The 27,349-nt window shown below is 44.3% G+C and overlaps 1 protein-coding gene across 1 annotated transcript in view; it reads right to left on the reverse strand.

Annotated features, from left to right (window-relative positions):
- The window catches only part of MDGA2 (MAM domain containing glycosylphosphatidylinositol anchor 2), a 366,045-nt gene that overhangs the window by 178,684 nt on the left and 160,012 nt on the right, over positions 1–27,349 (reverse strand). Inside the window, exons 7-10 of the mRNA XM_085893801.1 lie at positions 15,994–16,114; positions 7,422–7,751; positions 3,489–3,767; positions 3,020–3,289 (exon numbers count right to left, since the gene is read on the reverse strand). Of these exons, the coding sequence (XP_085749927.1) occupies positions 3,020–3,289; positions 3,489–3,767; positions 7,422–7,751; positions 15,994–16,114 (1,000 nt within the window). The remainder of the gene's footprint in view (positions 1–3,019; positions 3,290–3,488; positions 3,768–7,421; positions 7,752–15,993; positions 16,115–27,349) is intronic.

A 27,349-nucleotide genomic window follows, 5' to 3' on the forward strand; every position in this document is an offset into this window, starting at 1 on the left:
GTTGATCCACTGTGGCGACCCCTAATGGGAGCGAGCCGAAAGAAGAGGAAGAAGAAGATATACGTATACACATATATACATATATATATACATATATGTATGTATATATATACATATATGTATGTATATATATATATATATACATATATATATATATATATACATATATATATATATATATATATATATATATATATATATATATATATATATATATATATATATATATATATATATATATATATATATACATATATATATATATATACACACACACACAGACATATATATATATATATATATATATATATATATATATATATATATATATATATATATATATATATATATATATATATATATATATATATATATATATATATATATATATATACATATATATATATATATATATATATATATATATATATATATATATATATATATATATATATATATATATATATATATATATATATATATATATATATATATATATATATATATATATATATATATATATATATATAGCTATGAGCCTGGTGTTGGCGCAGTAGTTAGGGCAGCGGCTTGAGATACAAAAGGTCCTGAGTTCAAGCCCCGTTGGGCCACTGAATTAATACACCAGGGGGTTGACTCAGCCTGTCATCCTTCCAAGGTCGGCAAAATGAGTACCAGTTTCCTGGGCCGGTGTATACCCCGGTTCAAATAGGTGTACCATATCCCTGTGTCGTAAGAGGCGACCAGGGTTGCATCAGGAAGGGCATCCGGCGTAAAACATGTGCCAAATCACTATGCGGATCATACGGATGATCCGCTGTGGCGACCCCGAACGGGAGCAGCCGAAAGAAGAAGAAGAAGATACATATATATATATATATATATATATATATATATATATATATATATATATATATATATATATATATATATATATATATATATATATATATATATATACACACACACACATGTATATTCATACATGTATACATATACACATATACATATATACATACATATATACATACATATACATATATATAAAAATCGACTCCTCCCATGCGCTTCGAGACGAAGAAAGCTGCATAAAGCAACCATGAAAGACTACCAAAGGTAAGCCCTTTGCTGTTTAAACCATTCCCAAAGTTCCTCTCCAGTTGTAAAGACGTTTACAAATCGTACACACATGAGAATCCCAATGCTACACACACCCTCAGCTGATGGACTGGTTTCATCACTTGTTTCATCGCAAACTCCTCACATACCCTCTCATCCCTAAGCTTGCCAACATCCAACCTCGCCTGGGATGGAGCCAATCTCCTGGATTTACACTGCAACTTCAGAGTTACCACAACAATCCGGTGGTCAGTATTGAGGAACTGGGCACTCCGGTAGACCCTGCAGTTATGAATCATCCTCCAGTGCCAATCACCGAGCACATGGTAAGTCTCCTTTGCCACACCACCAGCATTGGATACCAACTCCAGCGATGAGCCTGCCGGCACTGAAACCATGAACCAGCTACCCTAAGTCCATGACTTCTTGCAAAGTCAAGGAACTTCGTGCTATTCTGGTTCACAGTTCCACACCCATGAGGACCAACACATGTCTCATAACCATCCCTATCAGTGTCAGTTGATGCATTGAAATCCCCCAAGACTGGAGGAGTATCTCACCAGGGGCAATGATCAACCACAGACTCAAGCGCGGCATAGAATGCCTCCTTGACAATGAGATCACTTGCCTCAGTCGGAGCATGTACAGAGACCAGGGACATGACACCCAAAGAGTGACAAATCCTCAGTCTTATAATACACTCGTTGACTGGTGTTACCTCAATTATCATGTGTCAGCTTATTGAACACAGCTACAGCAACCTATTGGGTATGGTAACCATCAGAGTGGCGACACCAGTCGTAGGTGTAACCACCCACCATGATCTCACCACTATCCAGTTTCTGCACTCAGAGAGTGCTGCCATACTGATGTCCACACGCTGGAGCTCAAATGATAGCAGAGACAGGTGATCATACTCTATTATGGATGGGACATTCTGGGCACCCACCTGAAGGGACCGCCTCAGGTTAACCTGAGGAGTCTGCCGTCTGGTGGACAACACCTCAGCACAACCCCGGCACACATTTCCTCAATCCTTTGATAGGTTTTGTTTTTAATCCTGCTGGGTGTCCATATCCATACACCCTCCTCACCAGGAAGCCTGGTGGGGGAGACGGTTTAGTTGCCGATGATCTGACCATGAAACAGGTTGGTACAGGTTTACATGATACTTGTAGCAAGTCACAGATCTGATGTGGCCTCACCTGATCTGATCTGACCTAAATTATATTTGTGGTCTGACATTTAAAAAGTAATTTACTGGCATTGGTTATTTTGACAAATCTTTACAATTTCAACTGAATTTCTGCATTAGTTCATTTATAAGCCAGCAATCACCATCACTTAAATTTATTTATGCTTAAGGTGACAGATTCTCCAATCTACCCTCAGTTGCAATTGTGTGCATTCAGGCCAACTAACTCGTTCCTCAAAGAAGGCACTGGAAGGCAACCATTTGATGGGAACCTCAGGATCCTTCCGAGCTTCACTCTAGTTTATAAATGGCAATTTTTTTCTCTCATTGGCATGTTATCAAATTAAGCCTGGTGTTGGCTTAACGGTTCAGGTGGCTTGCTTAAAATCTCAGGGTCTTGAGTTCAAGCCCCTTTCACACCATTGAATCAACAGCAGGTGGGATGACCCAGCCTGCCATCCTTCTGAGGTTGGTAAAATGAATACCAGCGTTCTGGTAACAGGGGGCATTGCATCAGCAGCACAGCCGCACTACCAGAAAATGATGTATCCATGGCTGCATACTAATAAATAAAATCATAAACATCATACTGCATACTAATAAATCCACAGGCTGCATACTAATAAATAAATAAATAAATATCCAAATAATGTCTTTGGTATTCAATGAAAACTTTTAACAGTTTTCAATTGATTGAACACACACCATTTACAGAGAAGATGCAGCTGCTTGTCCCAGCTTCATTTGACACAGAGCAGTTGTAAACTCCATAGTCTCGGTTCGACAATTTCTCAATCTCATAGAGATTTGGGTCGGCAGCATCGTAACGTGCAGAGCTGAGAAGCGAGCCGTCAAGTCGCCACTCATAGCGTAATGGGCGCCAGCCTTTTCCACGCTCCACATTACAGCGCAGCGACACCGACCGACCAAGTGCCTGCCGCAACTCCAATGTTTGTGGAAAGACGGGGGGTGGGTCTTGAGAGCGAAGGAATTACATAGGAGGAACAGAAAGGAAAGGTGAAACAAAAGGAAAGGAAAATCTTTTAGTGTATTTTTGGCAAATGTCTTGGTCCAAATGATACCATGATCCTATCATTTTCATTTTCAAAACTAAATTTATAAACAATCTTCTTTACATTTGGCATACAAATGCTGGTGAGTTTATCCAACTTACACAAGACCTCCAATTCAACTTGGGCTTCACGTGGAGGGACATTGAATCCATTGTAAGGGCTGGTCTGACAGCGATAGACACCAGACGCTGTTCGAGACACATTGCGGAGGTGAAGGATCCCATCATACGTTTCGACAGGATCTGTGCAGTCTTTATCAATACGGCACCATCGTAGCACGGGCTTAGGTTTGCCATGCACCTCGCATTGCAGTTCAGCATCTTTACCTTCTCGTATCCGGAGTCGAGCTCGGTTTGGAGGTACAGACACTGAGGGAGGAACTGTGAACACCCATCCACATTCAAACAATTGTTTATAACCATACATGCAGATGTAAATATGAAAATTTTCACACTGATGGAAAGCTACACAACATTAAGTGAAGATATTACACATTAACAAAGGGTGGAATGGAGCACTCGAAGAAATGGAGCGGACAAACAAGATTACAAAATGACAAATGATCAATATAAGGGGTTCACAAGAGATTATAGGTAAATGAAAGAAAACAACATGGCCCACACAATTACAAGTACTGCAGTGTAACAATCAGCCCTGCGGTGGACTTTTACTTCAAGATGATTATGAAAATGCCATCACATCCCGAGAACATAGATCATCATCAGCTATTTTCAGTCCACTGCTCATCCGTCTATTGCCCACTCCACTACGAATGTGATCAGCCGACTGATTTTCTCTACTTTTGACCATCTCTTATATGTCCGAGACTCCTGTTTGGTATTTAAACAATTTATTAGTTTTCCTATCTTTTTACATAATAGTTAGCATGCTTCTTTTTATATTTATTACCTCCGCCACCGAAGGTGGATGGAGGTTGTGTTTTCACCCCCGTCAGTCAGTCAGTCTGTCTGTATATTTGTCTGTTTGTGTGCAGGATATCTCAAAAAGTTGTGGATGGATTCGGATGAAACTTGGTGGACAGGTCGGATGATGCGTGACAAGGACTAATTCATTAGATTTTGGTAAAAAATAAACGGATCTGGATACGAGTTTAAATTTTTCTATCAAAGTGATTCTTCACCATTGAGAGATGGTGCCAAAAATGATATATAGCACGATGTTTCAAAAAGTTGCGGACGGATTACGATAAAACTTGGTGGATGAGTTGGGTAAGTGACAAGAACTGGATCATGTTTTAAACCCATTACATCAGAAAGAAAAATGTTAAAAATATATTTAAGTGTTTGTATGGGGTTTATTTTTGTGCATTTGTACAGTGCTCTTTCATGACTTGAACCGTAGCACCTAGAGGCCCCAAATTTGGGTGTTTTTCCTTCAGAATATGGGCAAAGTTTTAAGCTACAACACATTGGACCTGACGTCTATTTTGAGGCCAACAAAGGCCACTATACAGTGTATATTGTGATTGTGGTCAGGCAGTGCTGTTACCTTCCCACAGGCAAAAGGTGATCACGATGAGGCCAATAACTGCATAGCTTTCCAGTGTCCAACATGTCCTGAAACTACTGCCAGGTAATCTCCAATGTGCTAATTGCTAATTATTCAAAAACCGAAAATAGTACAAACACAACCTATGCTTCGATTTAAAGGGAGGGGAAGGGGCGGGTTGGGGTGGGAGACCAGAGGGAGTGGTGGGGTGGGAAGAGGCAAGGGAAGTGGTGGGCGGAGGGCAATGCCGAATACCTTTGCAAGGATGTGTGTGCGTGTGTGCGTGTGTGTGTGTGTGTGTGTGTGTGTGTGTGTGTGTGTGTGTGTGTGTGTGTGTGTGTGTGTGTGTGTGTGTGTGTGTGTGTGTGTGTGTGTGTGTGTGTGTGTGTGTGTGTGCGTGCGCAGGACTGTGCAAATTCGAAAGTCTCCTGGCCACCTTTAAAATGAACATTTTCATCATGACATTGTCATATTTTGATAATTAAAAGGTGTAATAATGATCATGTTTTGTTTAGGAAACAAAATTAATTTGACAGCGTGTTCCAAAAAGACCTGGACAACTTTGGTTGTTCACATAGTTCGTCCCACAAATGATAAAAGATACCCGTTGTTTTATACGATACAGCAACTCATCAAGTTTTCCTTATTTCCAGGTCTGGTGATTTAATATAAAAGAAAATGGCGACTCCACAGGAGAAATCTCAGTGCATCGAATGGTTCATTGAGATGAGATCCGACATGCAAGTTCAGTGTAATTTCCATACATGTTATGGAAGGAATCCATCATCGCGGATTAGTATCAGAGAGTGGTACAAGTGGTTTAAGGAGACGGGAAGTTGTCAGAAACAGAAAAGTACCGGTCGACCAAACACAAGTGCAGCAAACATTGAACGAGTGCATGAATCATTTCAAAAAAGTCCTAGAAAATCAATCCGATGCACATCCAGAGAACTGGGACTACCAACCACCACTACACACAGGATTTTGCATAAAAGACTGAAGCTTTATGCCTATAAGGTGAAGATTCTGCAAGAACTCAAACCAAATAATGGACCCAAATGCAAGGCTTTTGCCTTGAAAATGCTCAGTCGCAGAGAGGATGACCAAGATTACCTAAAAAAGGTCAAGTTCACAGACAAAACTTCCTTTCATGCACCAGGGAAGGTCAACCGGCACAATGTGAAGACCTAAAGATCTAAAAGCCCCCACGTGGTCATTGAACACATAAGCCACAGTTCAAAGGTCATTGTGTGGTGTGGTCTTCTCCATGACGGCTTGATGAGTCCGTTTTTCTTTGCGGAGGATACAGTGACCTCAACAATTTACATGAGTATGTTGGAAGGTTTTGGTGTGTGCCCCAGTTTAGAATAGGTACACCGTATTCCTGGATGTCAGAAGAGGCGCCTGAAAGGGGTGGCGTCAGGAAGGACATCCAGCCAAAAAACATTGCCTCAAAAAGGGAACCATGATGAGTACAATTATGTCTGGGCAGGGTACAGCCCAAAGTACACTGTGGGGGTCCTCACCCCCTCTCATCAAAATCAAGGTGGGGAACGCGATCGAAGCAAGGGAGGAAATTACTGCATTCATGATGACCAAATTAATTACTCCATTCATGACGGCTCACAGACTTCCTCTCCTGTCATAGCCAATATGTGGCCCTTAATGGAGTTCTCTCATCCCCTCTTGCTGTCCAGGCTGGAGTTCCTCAAGGCAGTGCCATGTTAACAGGTACTCAGACATGACACCGTTTGTTGAGTTGCTTTGATTTACAGTACTCTTCACAAAGCATTGGTGCTGCCAAAGCAGTTTATTGACATTGGTTAAATTGGGTGGTTTGCTATTGCCTTCCCAGCATTGTTTTTCCATGGTCTATCCTTTTAAATGATGAGAGTCAAGCAAGGAATCAGTATGTACAATTTTAAGTCTTTGTTATGACTCGGCCGGGGTCTGAACTTTAGCTGACACTCCAACCATTATCCCACTGAGTCTTGTATATACTCGTACACACACCGTTTTCTGATTTTTCATTGTACTTTTTTGTGCATCTTAGACTATTGTAAGCATCTTGTTCATATAACATTCTGTATACCTCATGTAATGATCAAGCTCAAATAGAGGAGTAGGGATATTAAGGAGGTGAAGAAGGGCAAGTGGGAGGGGGTGCTCAAAAGTCACCATTTTCGTTCACAAAACACATAATAGCCCTTTCTATTATTTATCTCCTTTACTTCATCTACTTTCTCAGTGACATCTTATCATTGAAATACAATGACATCTGCTTCCTCTAATATTGTTTAAATTTTATAGTTTACTCCATTTTTTTCCCACCTTAATCATTAATGATGTCATACATATCCAGAAACCACATTTCCCCGCATTTGCTGTTGCAGAAAATATCATCCTTAAAACTATAATCACATCTTCCTGCTCCACAAAATCTCATATACTGTTTGTCTCACAGTTCTCAAAATTTTTGCATAATTTCCTTCATTCATCAACCATGCTCTGTCACAGTAACTCACCGGTGCTGCTGGAGATGTTGACTTCAATATTAATTTCTGGACTGGCATAGTTAGCAAGCTTTGCTTGGCATGTGTATGTCCCAAAGTCAGTGAATCGCAGGTCAATAATGTCGAGACTGCTCGTTCCAGCCGCCAGCTCACTATCGGCCTTTGAGATAATGATACGGTCACTAGGGCGGAGCCGCCGTCCATTTTTCAGCCAGGAAAAGCGGAGTTCCTCCAGCGGCACGGCTTCAACCTGGCAGGAAATCTTCACCTCACGGCCAATCTTGATGGTGTCATCTTCGTGGTATGGGTCCGGTGTGATCCAGAATCGTCCATTACGCAGGGCTACGGGCCAAGATGAAAGCCTCATTATTGTGGGGATTATCCCAAGCTTTAATAGCACAGTGTGATTGATGTCGCTAATTTTTACATTTAACAAGCAGCTATGTTAAAAAATTACAGAAAAACATTTTTGGTTGGTTTTTTTGTTTTTTCAAGTTGAGAGGTGATTGGTTAGAAATGTTTTTTCCCCATGTTAAACAGAATGACATTAACTTTAATTGCTCCCATGAGTTAAATTTCATGCAAAGGATGTCTCAGAAGACTGTCACCATGAAACCATATGAAAAATATCAATGGTACAGGCAAAGGCAATGTTTTTACTTTCCAATAAATAAACAGGTTTTCAATATTGTAGAACTACTCTGATAAGAAAATACACTGAAGACAATCATGGAAATTTTCACCACGATGACAATAACATTTGGTTTAGATAGAAAAAAAAATTCAGAGGATTCAAGAAAATTCTTCATAGAAATGCTTGAGATGCAACTTGGCGAAAGACATTTTGACATTAACTGTCAAAAGTTGGAAGGAAAAATGAAGAGCAAGACATATTTGTCAACCTTGATGATGGCTAATTTTAACCTGACAATTTTCAGCAATAAATAAGTTACAAATATCAATCAGACTTACATAATCATCACTTGTACTTATGTACACCCACAACACACATGCATGCAAATGCTGTGCACACATTTGCTTATAGGTACAATGTAGTAGCGACTCAAATGTCAACCAAGACAAATGAAAATCCTACTATATGAAATAAGGTAATTCTCTGAACGTCTAATAAAAATAGAATCGAACATGGCTGCGTCAATGTCCACCAAATTTTGCATACATGGTTGAGGTACCCAGGGTTAGATCATGGGCCCAAAATAATTTCCCCCCTCACCACTCCCCCAGGTGAGAATCATAAAGCTCAAACCCTGAACGGATCAGGATGCAACAAAATAATAGGACAGTGTCGTATTGAGAGAAAGGCATGACATTGAGGAGGAATTGATGGATAGGATAATATGTGGATAGAGATTAGAGATTGCAAGAATAGTAAGATACTTGTAGGATGCTTTTATAAGGCTGCTGGTGTGAAGGAAGAGCAGGAAATATGGATGTGTGAAGGATTTTTTTAGACCCAGTTTGAGCAACTGGGGACAAGTGAACACAATATAGTAAGCGCACTCTATTGTTGAGATGTGAAGTTCAGGATAGTGGTATAAGGTTGTTATATTTTAGAAGGGCAAACTTTGAGGGTATGAGAAATGATTTGGGAGTTTTAGGTTGGGTAAAATTAATGAGTGGGTGGTCTGCATTAGAGAAATGGGCAACTTTCATTGAGAAAATGTGTAGGTGCAGAGTAGGCACATTCCAGTGGCGTGTAAAGGTCGAGGCAGAAAGAGACGAGGGTGGTGGAGCAGGAAGGTATACAGTATAACTAAGGATAACCATAAGGCATTCATAAAGTACAAAATAACAGGATGACATTCTGACTCGCATCAGTACAGGAAGAAAGACGAGTCAGTCTCGCCCCGAAGGGGTGCATTCTATCGTAATACACGTCTGTCTGTCTGTATGTCTGTGTGTGTCATTATTTATAAATTTTCGCTGCAATCACTTGTCTGATTAATGCAAAACTTTAAACATCGGAGGGGCTCCCCAATGGAGAATATTTTATTGATAACTCTAATGTTATATGTCACATGTTATGGCAGCCATATTGGAGTAAAGGAAAATTTGGACATCATCTTCTCCAAAACTGCTTAATGAAAAAAATTAAAACTTAGCACATGTCATCAACTCCCCATGGGGTATATAAGGTGATAAAATGATGCCATCAGTGAAGTGGTATTCCAGCCATAATTGGTTGAATCAAAATCCTTCTCCGAAAAATCTGAAACTTCACAAATCGAATCCATGACCCGATGTGAGTGAGGAATTACATTTATGACATCAATCACATGATCTTGCGGCCAATTTTTTTTCATATTCATCTTCATTGATGCAATTAGGCCGCCATTTGCACAAAAGTGATCATTAAATGTCCTAATAATCAATCAATAATAAATAAAACTATTAATAACGGCAATGTATGTGACATATTAGGGTGCATGGATGATATGGGTATATGGGCAATAAGAGCAGTGGGCCATAATAGTCACGTGTTCAGTTAATGATGGTATTTTTGTTCAGAATGAGCACACAAGGTGAGACTATGTGCTCTACCAAGTGCCATTGTAGTTAAGAAAATTACTCAGCAGGCCAAAAGGCAGTGTGAAAAGGGCATAGCCAAGAATATTAAACATAACAGCAAGACATTCTTCAAGTATGTAGGAGGTAAAGAAAGGGTGAAGAGTGTGTGCCCTTTGAGGAATAACACAGGAGAGTTTGTGCATGATGAGGGTGAGATGGAAGTCTAATTAAATCGTTTTTTGCTTCTACATTTACATAGGAAGTCAAGGGAACTTACAAAAGTGAAGGGTATCTATGTCAGAGGTGAACAACAGCTTTTTAGAAGAGATGAAATAAGAGTATAGGAAGTGAAGAAGCAGTGAGAAAAATTAAGGAATGCCAAAGCTCCAGCGCCGGAGAATATGTAACCGAGAATACTGCGGGAGGTAGCAAAGCAGATAAGCGTGGTATTATCGGATTCCTTTAACAACTCGTTGGAGTCAGAATGAGTGGGAGAGAATTAGAGAAGAGCAAATGTAAAACTATTAGGCCTAATTGAGAAAAGTTCCAGATAAGAATTGGGGGAACTTCAGACCTGTTAGCTTGACTGCGGTTGTGGTAAAGGTGTGGAAACATTAATTAAGGAACAGACAGAGAAATAATTGAATGATTTCAAAATAATGAAAGGTATTCAGCATTGACTGACCCAAGGAAGATGATGTTTAACAAATTTATTGACGTTTTATGAGGTAGTTTCTGATTTTGGAGATGAGGGAAGTGCAGTGGACATAGTGAAATATTGAATTTCAGAAGGCATTTGATAAGGTACCACATAAGACGTTGTTTGGAGGTCAGGTAGATATCAGCGAGGGTGGTGATCAGATTCACGAAGTCTAGATACTTTAATAGATTGGGCAGAAGAATGGGGGATGCAATTTAACATTAAGAAATGTAAGGTGCTGGGGGTTGTTTCAGAAAAAATGTTAAGAATAATGGAAATAGAGATTACATAATGCAAGGAGCAATCTTGGAGCATGTCACACAGGAGAAGGATCTGGGGGTGCATATTTATTTGTATGAAGTCTGTGGCTGCTTGTATCGTATGAAGCCAGAGCCTGTGGCTCTGGCGCATGCTGCATCATTTTCTGGGGGCATGGCTGTGCTGCTGATGCAATGCCCTCTGTTGCCATTAAGCTGGTACTCATTTTGCCAACCTCATAAGGATGGCAGGTTGAGTCAACGCACCTGGTGTTAATTCAGTGGATTGACAGGGGCTTGAAGTCAAGACCTGAAGATCTTAAGCCAGCCACCCAAACAGTAAAGCCAACACCAGGCTTTCTGGAGGTGGTAGTAGATGATGGGTTAAGCAGACAGGGCAGTGCCAGGCAGCTAGCTATTGGTGAAGCGAACTGGGTTTTAGGTTGTATTCGTTGAGGGATAAATTATAAATCAAAAGCGGTCATGTTAACAATCCATAGGAATTTAGTGAGACCTCATCAAGAATATGGTGTACAGTTTTGGTCACCACATCTCAGGAAGGACATATCTGTTATGGAGAGGGTACAGTGTTGAACAAATGGATTGATTTCAGGGCGAGCTAAATGAAGCTATGAGGAGCGTTTGAAGGAGATAGGACTTTATACATAGGAAAGGAGGCGATTGTGAGGGGATCGAAATAGAGATCTTTAAGATAATGTATAGACAATACAGACAATAAACTAGAAGGGCACTCTTCAATGTCACATCGTCGCCAGACATGCCTCCACCTACACTGTTACTTCAGTATAGATACTTGTGCAAAGTTTTACTGAAATCCCTGAACTCAGATTCAAAAAAATTAAATAATGGCCCCCTCCTGCACCAAAGTTCCTTATGTATGTATGTATGCATTTATGTATGTATGTATGTATGTATGTATCGTATAGAATCGAAGACGGCTTGGCTGATCCCAATAAAATTTTGCAAACACGCTTGGCGTACCCAGGGTTAGGTCACTGATACAAAATACCACCCCCTCCCCCCTCATGATGGTGGGGAGACAACTTGCAATTTTTGCCTTTAGTTGTGGAATAGTGTAAATGGTTTACCACTGATCCCTGGCTGAGCGAGGGAATATTGACACCATATTTCCCTCCCAGAGGGAGCGGGTATTACTGGTTCTGTAAACAGTACAAAGTATAATGTCAGAGATGAGAGAGATAAACAATGGATTTTCGTTAAAAGTTGATGGATATGTTTACCACTGTGCGAAATAATGTGCGGCTAACATTTTGAGCATTAGCCCTTCACCAGGGCAAAAGAGTGAAGAATATGTTATCCCTTTTTGTCTTTTGCTGTGAAGAAACGCAGCCACCCTCCCCTCACCACCTCATTTCCATTTGACAGTAAATATATTCTTATGAACCCCGTCTGTATGTCTGTCTCTGTATGTTTGTCTGTGAACAGGATATCTCAAAAAGTTGTGGATGGCTTCGGACGAAATTTGATGGACAGGTTGGGTGTGTGTGACAAGGACAAATTCATTTGATTTTGGTAAAGAACCAGAACCAGACACTAGAATTAAATATTTTTAAGTGATTCTTCACCATTGAGAGATGGGGACCAAAAACGATACATATGGCATGATGTCTCAAAAGGTTGTGGAGGAGTTATGACAAAACTGGGTGGATGAGTTGGTTTTGTGACAAGAAAAAGCCAATTCGATTTCAGTGAAGGTCCGGATGCAGATAAGGCCTCTCAGTGGGATACAAAATGTAAACTGCTCAGCCTGGTGGAGGTATGCAATCTACCGAGTGCCGTTCGAGTTCATCTTGTACTGCAATCCTGCCCAAAAATGGAAGGTATGTCCAATTTTGCGATTTTGAGATACTATATTTGTTTGTTTAATGGCCACCTCATGTGGAGTTACTGTGTTATTGAGTCCACCTCGATAGAGAACTACGCTTCTCTGAGAGCTATGACTTATATGGAGTGATAGAGCAGATAATATTGATGCGTTTTCAGGTAAAAATTGAAATTCGACAAACATGGATATACCTGCACTGTGTTCTATTTTTGTACAGAATACAGACCAACACAAGCTTTCATAGAACTCGTAATCTGTTGTCAGAGTGAGATAAATGCTGGATAATCAGATAAACATGTATTATTGACCCATCGGCACATGAGCTGATCGCAAAATTGAAGTTCTGAACTGTGCTCCTGAGAACATGAAGTTCTTCCAAGAACAGCTCCAGCCTAAGGAGGAAAAGCATATTGCATCAAAATGATTATTAATGGTATTGTAAATATGTGACGTCAGCTGATGTTGTTTCTGGTGGTAAGACTGTACCATATTGATAGCACTGACATGAAGCCTGACATGAGAGAGACAAACTAAATAGCCTCTAAGCCATTTTCTTGTTCTCTTTCTCTTTTCTCACGGTTCACAACTACTGCATATCTAACTTTGAAATTTAGATGCACACACGCAGAGCAGCCTATTATGCAATTTTGAGTGGAATTTCCAATGCTCAGCAATAAACAATTACTGCATCATAACCAAATACATGAAAGCTCAACTTAATTCCAATGAAAATGACAAAACAAAGTAGCAACTCACAACTCACAATAAACTTGACAAGCTTGATACATGTGACAATATTATCCACACCCAGAGGTGGAACACTGTCAGAATGTATGATATCAAATTGAAAAAAAAAAATCTTCGTTTTGCTCCTTTGGATTCAGCCTCTTGCTACGATTCGTCTTTATTGAACGACAAAATGCAACTGTTATACTGTGATTTCAGCATTTTTATTCTAATGTGATGCTTATATTTCAAACTTGAAAACAGAGGGAAGTCGATATTGCACAATTACAAATGCCCACGCTTCCCACCGAGAGCAACACTGAAAGATGTGGAAAAGTTCCACCAGGAATAACGCAATATTAAGTTTTGAGTTAAATCTTTTCCTGTTTTGACTTCTGTGACCCCAAGTCCAACCTCCCTGGGCATGAACCGGGGGTCAAATCCCCAAAATTGTGATATATTTCATGCGTATCCCAATGTTGAGTGCACATACAAAGTTTCATTTAGAAATGTTTTAAAATGTGCCCGTAATTGCATTTTTCAGTATTTGACCCTTTTGACCCTAACCCAGCCCCCCAGAGTGCGGGGCCAAAAATGATAATGCTCTCGCACATTCTTACCATGTGGTGATCATGACTACCAAGGTTGGAGAATTTCTGCCTAACTGTTTAGGAGGAGATGGTGTTATACAGATGGACAGACGGACAGACAGACAGGATTACAATATCTCCCCATTTTTTTTCAAAAACCATGGGGATAATAACAACTTATCAAGTATAATTCACAATTAAGCAATTAAGACCAAAACAATAATGGCAAATAAAATGGTCAATCGTTATGTCATCCTTCTCTATTAAATAAGGCAATTATGTGTATGTGTGTATGTATGTATGTGTGTATGTATGTATGTGTGTATGTATGTATGTGCATACGTTTGAAAATCGTAGAAAAAAAAATAGGGCTGTTATGACCTCCACTAAATTTTGCATGCATGGTGGTAGTACCGAGGGTAAACCTCCCCTTCCATGTGTTGGGGGGGGGGGGAGATGACTTGCCAATGCTCCCTAGGAGAGAGGTTGTTTCCAGTGAGTAAAGTTCAACAAGTGAAAACAAATGCTTTCAAAAAACATCGGGAGAGCATGGCCACGCCTCAGCCAATAAAACTACCCCACAATCTTGTGCTTTGAATGAATAAAATACTGTGTACTAGCAATTATGCAGTTATTTGCAATGAGAGAAAAAAAAACATCACAAGTTGCAATTATGTGGCCACCTGTTATGAGACTACTTTTGTTTTCCAGAATGGGGACGTCACTTTGATATGTTATACTGACCATAATCATATGATCTTTGAAGCATGTTCGGTCAGATCAAGGTGGCTAGGGGTTATCTAACAATCTTTGGAGTTTTATCCACAATTATCAAAATGGTTTCAATGGATAAAATGTTCCAGAATACATGAAGTAAATGGTTTGGATGTTTATAAGATAATAATGCTGAAAATATAATCCTGAAAATTAGCCATATGGCTTGATTAAAAAAAAACTTCCTCAAATCCAATTACTACACTTGTAAACAACAACCGATAATACAAATACAAGCAATTTTAAAAGCTCGTTAACAAACATTGAGCAAATATTGACCGACGTATGATAAAAGAGTTCGTTAATGTTTTCAATGTGTACCGCTGAATCTTAAGGGTTCACAATTATAATAACTACACTGATATCATCACAACCTCCACCACTGCAAGGTGGTGTCATTCGATAACATGGATAATAAACCCTGATGATATTATCTGTTCTGACAGTTAATTAACAGATTTATCATGGTTGTATTAAAGGAAACACCTGGAATTGTGCCACGTCTCCTGGTAATTTATGGAATTGCTTTGCTGTTTATGGCCTTTCATTGCTGTGCCCGTGATAATTGAGTTACAAAAATACGTATTATTAAAAACAACGTCCATAGAGTCAAAAGTCCTTCATCAAATCTGCAATGCAAACTTTTCACCTTTTCTTTTCTCCCACCTTTTGTACAATGGGCTTTGCCAATGGCACAATGTGCCTCCAAGGAAATATTTCTTCCCATCACCATAACCCAAATAATTATTATTGTTTTAAGGCAATCCTTCCTAATCACAGTAAAGATATATCATATATATATATATATATATATATATATATATATATATATATATATATATATATATATATATATATATATATATATATATATATATATATATATATATATATATATATATATATATATATATATATATATATATATATATATATGTCAAACAGAAGACCAAGAAGAAGCAAAGTGTTGTGTGGAGAGGAAAAGTCATGTAATTGTTCTGTAGGTGGGCAAATGAAACAGAAGTGGACAGAATAAGACTAACAAGTGGATATGCATGACAGATAGAACTTAGGCTGCGCATTCGGTGGAGACATTAGAGGGTGAGTTGGAAGGAAGCTGAAATGTACATGTGACACTCACTGCGCACATATATGGAGATAGACTTGCGAACAGGACCGCTCACGTTGTTGCTGGCTGAGCACTGGAATTCACCTGCGTCTTCCAGCCGCACACGTGGAATCGTCAGGTTTCCACCGGAAACCTAACAAGTGAGTGCCAATGGGTCAAACACCACACGGGGGGCCATGCTGTTCAACAAAATCTCAATGGTCTCACCGTTGTACCCAGATGCTTTGGCTGGGTGCTTTTGATCATCCAAGCAGTGGGTTTGTGGGGATTGAGGTAGAGGGGATGGGAGGGAGGAGGGAGAGGGAAACTTTTTACTTGGGATTAAACCTTGCGTTCGCTAAAACATTGAACCGAATACAATATTATCCAGAAAAATTGGTATCACCAAAGAAATTATCTCTTTATAACGCGACATATTTTATTCTTTCAGACAGTAAACCGTAATCACATAGATTAAGGCAAAGTGATATTTCAATTGGTGACCCTGATATCAAGGATGATATGCACAAAATAAGTATCTCAGACTAACCTGGGCCAGTGAAGGCTGAATTTGTATTTAATATTATTGCACAATTAACTTCAAATCGTATAATCAGTTGCTCCGGAAAACCAGAATGCCTTAAAACCCATTTGGAAATCATGGGGGCAATTGGGAGGCGAGTACTTTTGAATCACAGTGTAAGTCGATGGCAACACTGCCTACTTGCAGTGTGTGTGGAGGCCCACTCGCTTGAACAGGCACTCCCAACCCTTGACCATAACGCAAGCCAAGACTCAGTAAGCGGCACTCTGTGATTAATTAGAAACTCATGAGGTGTTAAATAAGTGTTATTCTTGGTTTTAGGCACACTGACACTTTGTCACCGTGCTAGTAATATCCCGCAGTGTCGTGCTTCACATTACCTGTGGCGATGCTTTTGCTGCAGTGGCTTCATCAGCGGTGGCGCCTTACTGGTGCGCAATTTTAGTGATTATCATCCATTGTAGGAGCTGCCAGTTTTTTGATAGCTCACCAGGTGGAACATCCACGTTGGATTTCAAAGGTTTTAAGCAATGCAGGTCAGCACATCTCTATGCGCTGATTACAGCCACTGCTGGGCATCCAAGTAGTTGGATATTTTGTCATGTTTTATCAGAAGTTACTGAGGCCTTGCTCTTCTTTGTGCAGCATACCAGATGTGGCATGCAATTTTCTTCTAACCTTCTGTGTTTTCTTTAGTAAATCCAACCTGCCAATCCATCTCAGTTCATTTGCATGCCGGTATATTTAGCAGTGAGCTAAGCTTCTACATCATGTGTCATGTTTGTCACACACTCATCCATCTCCATATCTTGGCAGGCTTTTTACAGCTGTCTTTGTAAAATCTTCCCTCAAAGCAGCGATATATGTAATGTGTAAAAGAAAATTTGCCCAAGACAGAACTGGCCGCATGCCTCGGGGATTTTCACTTTGAATCAAGGCCAGATAATCTCGTATCATTATCAAACACCATCAACCCTGTGACCAAAGAAACTACAGATTAAACTCCCAAAAACATGGAGGTTACAAGTTATGGGAACGTGAGCTGTATAACAAATGTGTTTCAAAGCTGAGCAAGTTCTGAAGAAACCAATCTCTCTTTAAATGTAAAACAGAAGCAGTCAGACTTATGCTGAATTTAAAAACAAAAAAACGGTATATTTTGGAGTTGGAGAAGGGAAGCCTTCTGTTTTGTTAACCAACTCTTTCAGGTATACCTTCCCCATCACCTCCAGGATGCATGCATTCTTCCAGAAACCATCTTCTAGTTCAACTCCAAAAATTTAGGCTTTATGCACACACCTCAAAACTATTTCGTTCCTCTTTTCTGTTGTTTGTGAAACCACCGCCCTGAGGCTGTTCCATCATAAACTTACTTCCAGGGCATCAAGCAGGGGGTGCACCATTATCTCATGTCCCATGAACCCTTCCTAATCCAACCCCTCACTCGCAAGTTAACTTATTTCGTCCCCTTCTCTTTCTCTCCCATCTTTTCCTGTTTTTTAATATATATATATATATATATATATATATATATATATATATATATATATATATATATATATATGTATATATATATATGTATATATATATATATATATATATATATATATATATATATATATATATATATATATATATATTGTTGTGGTTGACGAAATTCACAAACCACCATTCAGGTCCCTTAGGTGAGATATCTCTGTAAGTATATGTGTAGTTAGGCCCAAACCCGTTGTTTAGAGGGAATAAATGTCATTCACTCGGGCTGCGACCCCTCTAGATAGCCGTTTTTCTTTTACTATCTTTATTTTGGACCAGCCGCCATCACACAACAACCACCAGCCACAACGCCGCTTCACAACAACAACCACCAACCACAACGCCGCTTCACAACAACAGCCACGACCTTTACCGTCACAACTCGCCACCATCGCATCACCACCATTCTTGCGCCACTTGTGGGCACCGATACTGGACTCGTGCAGGGCGCGCACCGAGCAGCGTGTTCAGAAACATCACAGACTTTCCGAGGAAAACGGATCAAAAACGACTCACGCCCACTTCTGTTCCGTCCTATCGGTGAGCGTGGGGCGATTTGGCCCCGCCTCCAGGGCGTTGGAGTGCGGTCGCTATATGCAAATTCACGGATCAAAAAGCATTCACGCCCACTTTTCCTCGGTCCAATGGGGAGCCAGTTAGAGGTGAAGGGTTGGAGGTAAAGGGTCAAAGGTGAAGGAGCGAAGCCACGGGGGATATAAACGGCTGCGTTCGTCAGTCAAGGCAGTTCGCAGTTGGGAGTTCGCGGAGCCAGTGAAGAGTTGGGACGAGTCAAGAGAGGAGACGGAGAGGGCGATCGGACGAGGCTGTGGAGAGGCGGCGGCGGCAAAGGCGGTTGAGGGGGTGCTCGCGTAGGAGTCGGGGAGCTGCGGAGGGAGAGGCCGGCGGCGCGACCGAGGTCGTGGTGGAGACGCTCGTCGCGGGATCCGAGACAGGGAGATATCCTCCTTTCCCCCGAGCATCAACAACCCCCTCCTGTTTCCCCCCGCGCTGAGATAGTGCGACAAGGGGGCCCCTTTCCCACCCCCTACCAGACACTGTCCGCGAGGCCCGCGGAGTTGGGGCGCCAGCGCCATTTCGCGGCTCATCACCAGACGGGTAGGCCCGACGCGGTCTCGGCCCCAGGCCCGCCTACCCCCCTCATCCTGGAGGGTGGTTCTTTTTCTTTTGCTTTGGGTATATGTGTTGTCGGCGCCGTCTGTAAAGTAAAATTGTATAAGTGTTGCCGTGTGCTCGGTAGTCGGATAGCTCTGCATTGTCTTCTTCTTTTATATTTGCTTTTTGTGTAATATTGTGTGTTTCTTCTCCTTTTACATTTGCTTTTGGTGTAATTGTATATGTGTGCTTTCCGTTCATCGCGAAATAAATGTGCTTCATGTTGAACTGTTTTCCCGTTTCGCTTCGTCTTTTCCTCTATTGAATCTCCATCTTACTTCACGTAAAGGGTTGGTCGTGGGCTAAAACGCCCGATAATTAATCGAACTGTCGAGGCCGACGATAACACCGCTCGGTTATCCCGATAGTACGGAACGGGTCGCTTAAAGTGGCCCGTGTCCGAAGTCGACCTGCGGCGAGGTGCGATCGCCCGGTCTACCCTCCGTGTGGGTACTTAGGTAGGTCGAATTTGGCGAGCAACCCTATCCCACGCGGGGGGCCGATTGGCACGATCGTGGTGAGGCCGAAAGGTCCACCCATGACTAGTTCCCGGCGTTAGTTCGAGAGGGTCACGACTGGATTTTCCGTCCGGTGGGCGACGTGCCGCGATTCGAGTTACGTGGCCGTTCGCACGTCGGCGGGCGCGAATCCGCAACACTGGTGTCAGGTCGTGCGATATAAACTCATCGCCCTCCTCGCGGCACTGGTATCGGAGAACGGGAAAACGGGCTCTCCTGTCTCCAGCTAAATTCACGGGAATCGGTCCAGGGGTGAGAGAAGCGACCCCCGATTCCCTCCAAATTACGAGCGAGCTAAATTAACGCTTTACGAGAAGCAAGATGGCGTCTCAAGGCGAGCGGGTGCCGGGTGGATTAGGTATGTGTAATAGTAATGAAGAATCCATGGCTCAGGACGAGATCACCGTGCAAGAGATACCCGTACCAGAAGGTTGGGAAAGGCATCGATGCCGTTCATCTGGTCGGTTTTTTTTATTATAACTCCACCACTAAATGTAGTCAGTGGGAGTGGCCAGGGCAGGTGACAATGCGGCAGATTATGGAACTCGCGCAGAGCATAAATGACAAACTGGATTACTGGAATGCCGAAATAGAAAAAATGAACGAAAAGATGGATGCGAATACACAACAAATGAACGAAAAGATGGATACAAACACAAACGAAATAAAAGGCATGAACAAGCAAATGAACGGAATGGAAACAAACATAAGGGAAGAGACGGAAATAATAGTTGAGACAAGGGAGGTAAAGGGTGAAGAGGTGACTGAGTTGGCAGAGACACGGGAGATGGGAACGATAGAGGGAAGACTGCACGATGAAGATGGGGTAAGTGACGCACACACACACACGGAGGTAGTGGAGGACAATGGGGGTGAGCTGGTGGACTGGGTGGAGGCCCGGTGCGAGCAGCTGGATGGCCTCCTTCAGGAACGAGGGGAGGGAGTATGCCCCCTTGAGGCGAGTCACGACCAGGTGGGTTCGGTCGTGCTTTGCGAGGTTGAGGGGACGGGTGCTGTGGACAGGTGCACGGAGAGCTTGGGGGGTATAGAGGCCCCGGAGACCCTTGTGGGGACACGAATCCCCAGTGTGGTTGTCCCTGTGTGTGTGGTGCAAGGTGCGAGTGCGTCCCCGTATGTGGAAGTGACCCCGTGTGTGAGTGGTGTGGTGGCGACTGTGCCGGAGTACGTGCTTCCCAGCACGCCGTGTGTAAAAGGGGCACCGCAAGTGGAAGAGGCCGTGTGTGTGGATGAAACGGCCAGTATGGATGAAACACCGCGGTTGAGTGCCCCCGCGTGTGTGAGTGAGGCACGGTGTGTGGATGAGGCACTGCGGGTGAGTTCCCCCGCGTGTGTGAGTGGTGTGGTTTGTGTGAGGGAAATGGCACGAGTGAGTGGAAGGCCGCGAGTGAGTGGAGCCACGTGTGCGAGGGAGATGGCATGCGTGAGTGAACGGCCGAGTGCAAGGGAGACCGTGTGTGTGAGAGAGCGGTATGTAAGGGAGATGTCGGTCGGCATGTGTGAACATGCAGCCGCGTCTCCCGGTGTGAGTTTAATGGTGAGGTGTGTTAGCGTCGTAACACGCGGGAGTGCGTGTGTTGAATGGCGACGACGACGGCGACAGAAGAAAGAAAGCCGAGTAGCGGCTGTAGTTGTTTCGGGGACCGTGCCGGGTTCACCCAGCAGTGAGCACGAGGTCCGTGCTGTGCAACGCACGAGGCCCCCACGTGCTCGCTTGCGAGAGTGAAGTCCCGGTCCGGAAACGCACGCGGTGGATTTGCCGATCCCGCGGACGGACAAAGCTTAGGCAGGTAAACGGATTTGGACCGGACGGGTTCTCCACGCGATCGTGTGTGTGAAGCTCCAACGGGCAAAGCACATGTGTTCGCGTGGGGAACCCCTCGAGACGTGGGGCTTGTGTTTTTTTTTATGCGCACGGTGACGTCATGGCTGCACGTGGGGTTGGAATCCGGCAGGAAGGGTATCCCTGCCGGATGGTACCGTCCAAGGAGGGACGAGGTACACGTGCAGCTGCATGACGTCACGGGCAGGTGCAAAGTGCGCGAGCTGTGAGTTACCGCGCTGGTGCTGCGCAATTAGAAAAAAAAAAAGAAAAAAAAAAGCAAGCCTCACTTTCGGGTGCACAGGATTCCTGGGCAAGGGGTGGAAGACCCCCTTGACCTGGGCACAGGAGGAAACTAGTTAGGGAGAAGGGTTAGCTTAGTTAGACCGACTTCATGGGGCAGGGGTAAGTCCTCATGGAGTCCGTGGAATGGATGAGTTAGAGGGATTGTAGCGAGATTTAGGTTGGGAAATTGATTAATGGGATTATTTAGAAAACAGTGACAGACAGTGAATGTGTAGTGGGGACGTAGCTTAGCTACGTAGTGTTAAAAGGAACGTGCTGTAGTTTAAGGGACGACGTGGGAGCACGAGTTAGTTAGGGGAAGTAGTTAGGAGGATGGCAGAGTTCAGCGGTGTGTGTGTTGAAGAGTTGTGAGGTGAGTACATGATGAGTGAGTGAGGCCAGCGGGTCTGTGTGAGTGGAGCGAATGGGGAATGCATGGTGGGATGAGTGATTGGGGGGAGGAGTGACTCCCGCCCAAGGGACCCCGGGGTCAGTATAAAGTGAGTTAGGGGGTTAGTCAAATTGAAAAATGGAGGTTGTTTTGTTGTTGGTGGGAGTGTAGGCTCGAAACCCATTTGGAGGGGTGCAGGAGCCCTGTTGACGGGCTGGGAGCGTGGTGGCGAAAGGTGAGTATCGCTGAGTGGGTACCCCGGGCACCAGGCTAGTCGGCCGTAGTAGGCCAAGGGCCCATGGGGGGCCGGGATAGCGTAGTGGGCACGGGTGCGCCTGCTTGGTGCGGGGGCCCGGGGCGCCATTAGCCGCGTGGGCAGTGTTGTAGGCACGGGTGACCCTCGGAAAGGGGCCTGGGAAGCCAGCCTGCCACGTGTGCGTTTCAGGGGAGGTGCCATGGGGGGCACTCCCCGGTGTTAGGGAGCTGGTAGGCTCGGAGGCAGTGTAGTGCCCGGGGGTGCCATAGCGGGAGATTCGGCAGAGGGTCGTGCCTGCCAAAGGGAGCCACGTGTCCCAGCCATGAGACCGTGTGAGGGCACGGAGAGAAAATTGGGGGGCGAGGCCCGAAATTGTAAGGACACCAACACAGGCGACGGGAATCTGGGTTGTTAGAACCAATAGTTTAAGCGAGAGGCGCTTGTTGAAAGCCCCGGGGTAGTTTAACAGTTAAATGGTTAGGGTAGATTAGGAGATGTACCCCTCCGCACCATCCATCCCCTCGCTCTCGTTGTGGGCCGCTGGACCCACTTTGGTTATAGATCGCTGAAGTCTGGGGAGGCCATTCTGAGGCTTCGTTGGGCCTCGACAAAGGACGCTAGCTCTCCCTTATTCCCCTCCGGGAAGGGAACGTAGGGGTTGGGAGTAGGCTAGGCGACAGGATAGGTTAGCCGAACAAGGACAGTACAGGGGGTTAGGGGACGATTTATAGTGGGGAAGTAAAAATAAAAAAATAAGTTGGGGCTAAATTGGGGTTTGACAAATTAAGGGAGTGGGTATAGACAGTGACAGGCAAACGCGATAGGTTGGGAGGGAGACCGTAGGGTAGGTCCGAGCCCGCCTTCCGAGTGGCCAGCACCACCGCACTCCCTCCACCAACCTCCACTGAACGGCAAAGGCTGGCCAGCTTCATCTGCTGGCTGTGTTGCTGCAAGGCAGAGGCCGGCCAACTTCATCGGCAGCTGTTGTTTTGCTGCAAGGCCTGTGCCGGCTGGATCGGCTGCAGCTGCTGTGCTGCAAGGCCTGTACCGGCCGGATCGTCTGCAGCTGTTTTCTGCAAGGCCTGTGCCGGCCAGTTCATCTGCCGGCTGTGTTTGCCTGCAACGGCCTTCTTCTGCGGGCTGTGTTTGCCTGCTGCCTTTGCCATGCCCACTGCCCACGTTCACCAGCCCCGTTCAATTTTGCTTTGCCCCCCCCCCCTGTTCATTTCCATGCGCGCCGGGATCATCGTAAAAGCAACAGTTTGCAAGCTGCAAGAACTGCCCTGTTGGCAGCTACAACACGGGCCTGCAGTGGCGGCCCGTGCACCGTGTTTGCGTTCAGTTCAAACCATTCATCCATCCATTCGTTGTGTTCATTGCGTGTGCCACTTGAGCTGGCACGGAGACTACGTTTGTGCAGCCCATGCACCGTTGTGGTTCACTGCGTTCAGTTCAAAAGGGAAGGCCTTGGACTGCGTGTGAGCAGCCGGCCACGTTCCCTGTCACCTGCATTGTTTGAGTCAGAGACTGCATGCGAGCAGCCTGGCTCCCTGCTAACTGCTTTCTTTTTGCAGAGTTCATTGATCCTGGGCCATGGTTTAGTGTAAAATTTGTAAGTTAAGGTTAAGATGTACTGTAAATATGAGTGCGCCCCCGGCATGTCTGTCTTAGCGCCGGCAATTTTATTTAAGTCGTCCGTGTGAGTGGGTTTGTTTAGGTAGTTACTCAGCCCTCAGGTTATTTATTTTGGGGACACGAATACCTTGAATGTCGCACTCAGGGATCCGTGGGTAAAATGTACTAGGGGAAAACTACACATGATGGCACACGAAAATTTGACGACTCGGGACGAGTCTGTAAAAAGAGGAGGGGGTAGTGTTGTGGTTGACGAAATTCACAAACCACCATTCAGGTCCCTTAGGTGAGATATCTCTGTAAGTATATGTGTAGTTAGGCCCAAACCCGTTGTTTAGAGGGAATAAATGTCATTCACTCGGGCTGCGACCCCTCTAGATAGCCGTTTTTCTTTTACTATCTTTATTTTGGACTAGCCGCCATCACACAACAACCACCAACCACAACGCCGCTTCACAACAACCACCAACCACAACGCCGCTTCACAACAACAGCCACGACCTTTACCGTCACAACTCGCCACCATCGCATCACCACCATTCTTGCGCCACTTGTGGGCACCGATACTGGACTCGTGCAGGGCGCGCACCGAGCAGCGTGTTCAGAAACATCACAGACTTTCCGAGGAAAACGGATCAAAAACGACTCACGCCCACTTCTGTTCCGTCCTATCGGTGAGCGTGGGGCGATTTGGCCCCGCCTCCAGGGCGTTGGAGTGCGGTCGCTATATGCAAATTCACGGATCAAAAAGCATTCACGCCCACTTTTCCTCGGTCCAATGGGGAGCCAGTTAGAGGTGAAGGGTTGGAGGTAAAGGGTCAAAGGTGAAGGAGCGAAGCCACGGGGGATATAAACGGCTGCGTTCGTCAGTCAAGGCAGTTCGCAGTTGGGAGTTCGCGGAGCCAGTGAAGAGTTGGGACGAGTCAAGAGAGGAGACGGAGAGGGCGATCGGACGAGGCTGTGGAGAGGCGGCGGCGGCAAAGGCGGTTGAGGGGGTGCTCGCGTAGGAGTCGGGGAGCTGCGGAGGGAGAGGCCGGCGGCGCGACCGAGGTCGTGGTGGAGACGCTCGTCGCGGGACCCGAGACAGGGAGATATCCTCCTTTCCCCCGAGCATCAACAACCCCCTCCTGTTTCCCCCCGCGCTGAGATAGTGCGACAAGGGGGCCCCTTTCCCACCCCCTACCAGACACTGTCCGCGAGGCCCGCGGAGTTGGGGCGCCAGCGCCATTTCGCGGCTCATCACCAGACGGGTAGGCCCGACGCGGTCTCGGCCCCAGGCCCGACTACCCCCCTCATCCTGGAGGGTGGTTCTTTTTCTTTTGCTTTGGGTATATGTGTTGTCGGCGCCGTCTGTAAAGTAAAATTGTATAAGTGTTGCCGTGTGCTCGGTAGTCGGATAGCTCTGCATTGTCTTCTTCTTTTATATTTGCTTTTTGTGTAATATTGTGTGTTTCTTCTCCTTTTACATTTGCTTTTGGTGTAATTGTATATGTGTGCTTTCCGTTCATCGCGAAAAAAATGTGCTTCATGTTGAACTGTTTTCCCGTTTCGCTTCGTCTTTTCCTCTATTGAATCTCCATCTTACTTCATGTAAAGGGTTGGTCGTGGGCTAAAACGCCCGATAATTAATCGAACCGTCGAGGCCGACGATAACACCGCTCGGTTATCCCGATAGTACGGAACGGGTCGCTTAAAGGGGCCCGTGTCCGAAGTCGACCTGCGGCGAGGTGCGATCGCCCGGTCTACCCTCCGTGTGGGTACTTAGGTAGGTCGAATTTGGCGAGCAACCCTATCCCACGCGGGGGGCCGATTGGCACGATCGTGGTGAGGCCGAAAGGTCCACCCGTGACTAGTTCCCGGCGTTAGTCCGAGAGGGTCACGACTGGATTGTCCGTCCGGTGGGCGACGTGCCGCGATTCGAGTTACGTGGCCGTTCGCACGTCGGCGGGCGCGAATCCGCAACAATATATATATATATATATATATATAATGTCAAGGCTCATTTCAGAGCTAACACAAAAAAACATATAACAAGCGGAGCAGGAGACAAGATGGGTGGGAGAGGGAAGCACAAAACAGTGGGGAAGAGAGACATTAGATCTGTGGAAGGGAGAGGGATGGGGTGGGGGTACACAGGGTAAACAAGATGGACACAACAGGGACTTTGAGGAAGGAAAGCAGGGAATTTGAAGTAGGTGGGTTTTAGGCAGATTAACCGGGGTAGAAAAGGTCATGGTTTTGGATGGGGGATGGTGGTGAACAGCTGTTTTGAAGACCGGAGGGAATTGAAGAGAGTGTGGGAGTTTGTTCCAAAGGTGGGGAAAAAGAGGAATTAAAGAATGAAGGTGGGCAGTGATTCTTGATTTTTGTAGTTTTACCAGAAGGGGGTTGCTGGTGGGCTTTGAGCACCCTGCGGAAATATGGGCAGCACAGATGGCAAACAAAGCACCGAGGGGGGGTGGGCAAGGCCGGAGAGGATACGGTAGAAGACCGAGAGACCACTGACCTGCCTGCAGTGAAATGCATTCTTCCAGCGATGCATTGAACTTGAAGATTGTTCATTCATTCGCTTGCTTATTTTGTCCAAATGTGATCCCTTCTCACCCTTTGTCACCTCACTTTTCCATGAGCCCCAATCTTGGATAGAACGGGCTATTGTTCTGTAGTTTGCTTTGGAAGGTGGATTTGCTAACAGTGTGCTTAACCGACGGGAGCATCAAGGGTAGTAAGAAGGCTGATGGGCTGTAGACAATGTCGACGTAGTGGTTTTCAGCACCAAACTTGCAAATCATAAAACCTTTCACATTTTAGGAATGTTTTTTGTGACATATCTTACGTATAAAATAACATGATACAGGGTGGGCCAAAAAAATGTACCCGATTCCAAAATGAAATGACAGCATAACCATGCAAGATAGGATTGAACAATAAAGTGCATGAATAAGGTGAAAGTCAATTTTCTTTATTTTATGAAATACCTTTTTAAAATTTATTTATTTATTTTATTAAATAACTCTTTGTTGCAGATTCAAAATGTCTAAATTATGTGGATGGTGCATGATATGTCCAAATGCTTGATAGTTATTTTTGGAGACAAATACCGAATGAAAAAGGCGTGTGGGTCCAGCAAGATGGGGCCAGAGCACACACCTCCCGCCTGGCAATGCAACGGCTTAATGAACATTTTCCAGGGCACTTAATTTCCCACAGG

The sequence above is a fragment of the Eptatretus burgeri genome, chromosome 9 (assembly GCF_056783735.1).
Source record: "Eptatretus burgeri isolate ZD-2024b chromosome 9, Ebu_testis_v1, whole genome shotgun sequence".
Taxonomy (NCBI): Eukaryota; Metazoa; Chordata; class Myxini; order Myxiniformes; family Myxinidae; genus Eptatretus; species Eptatretus burgeri.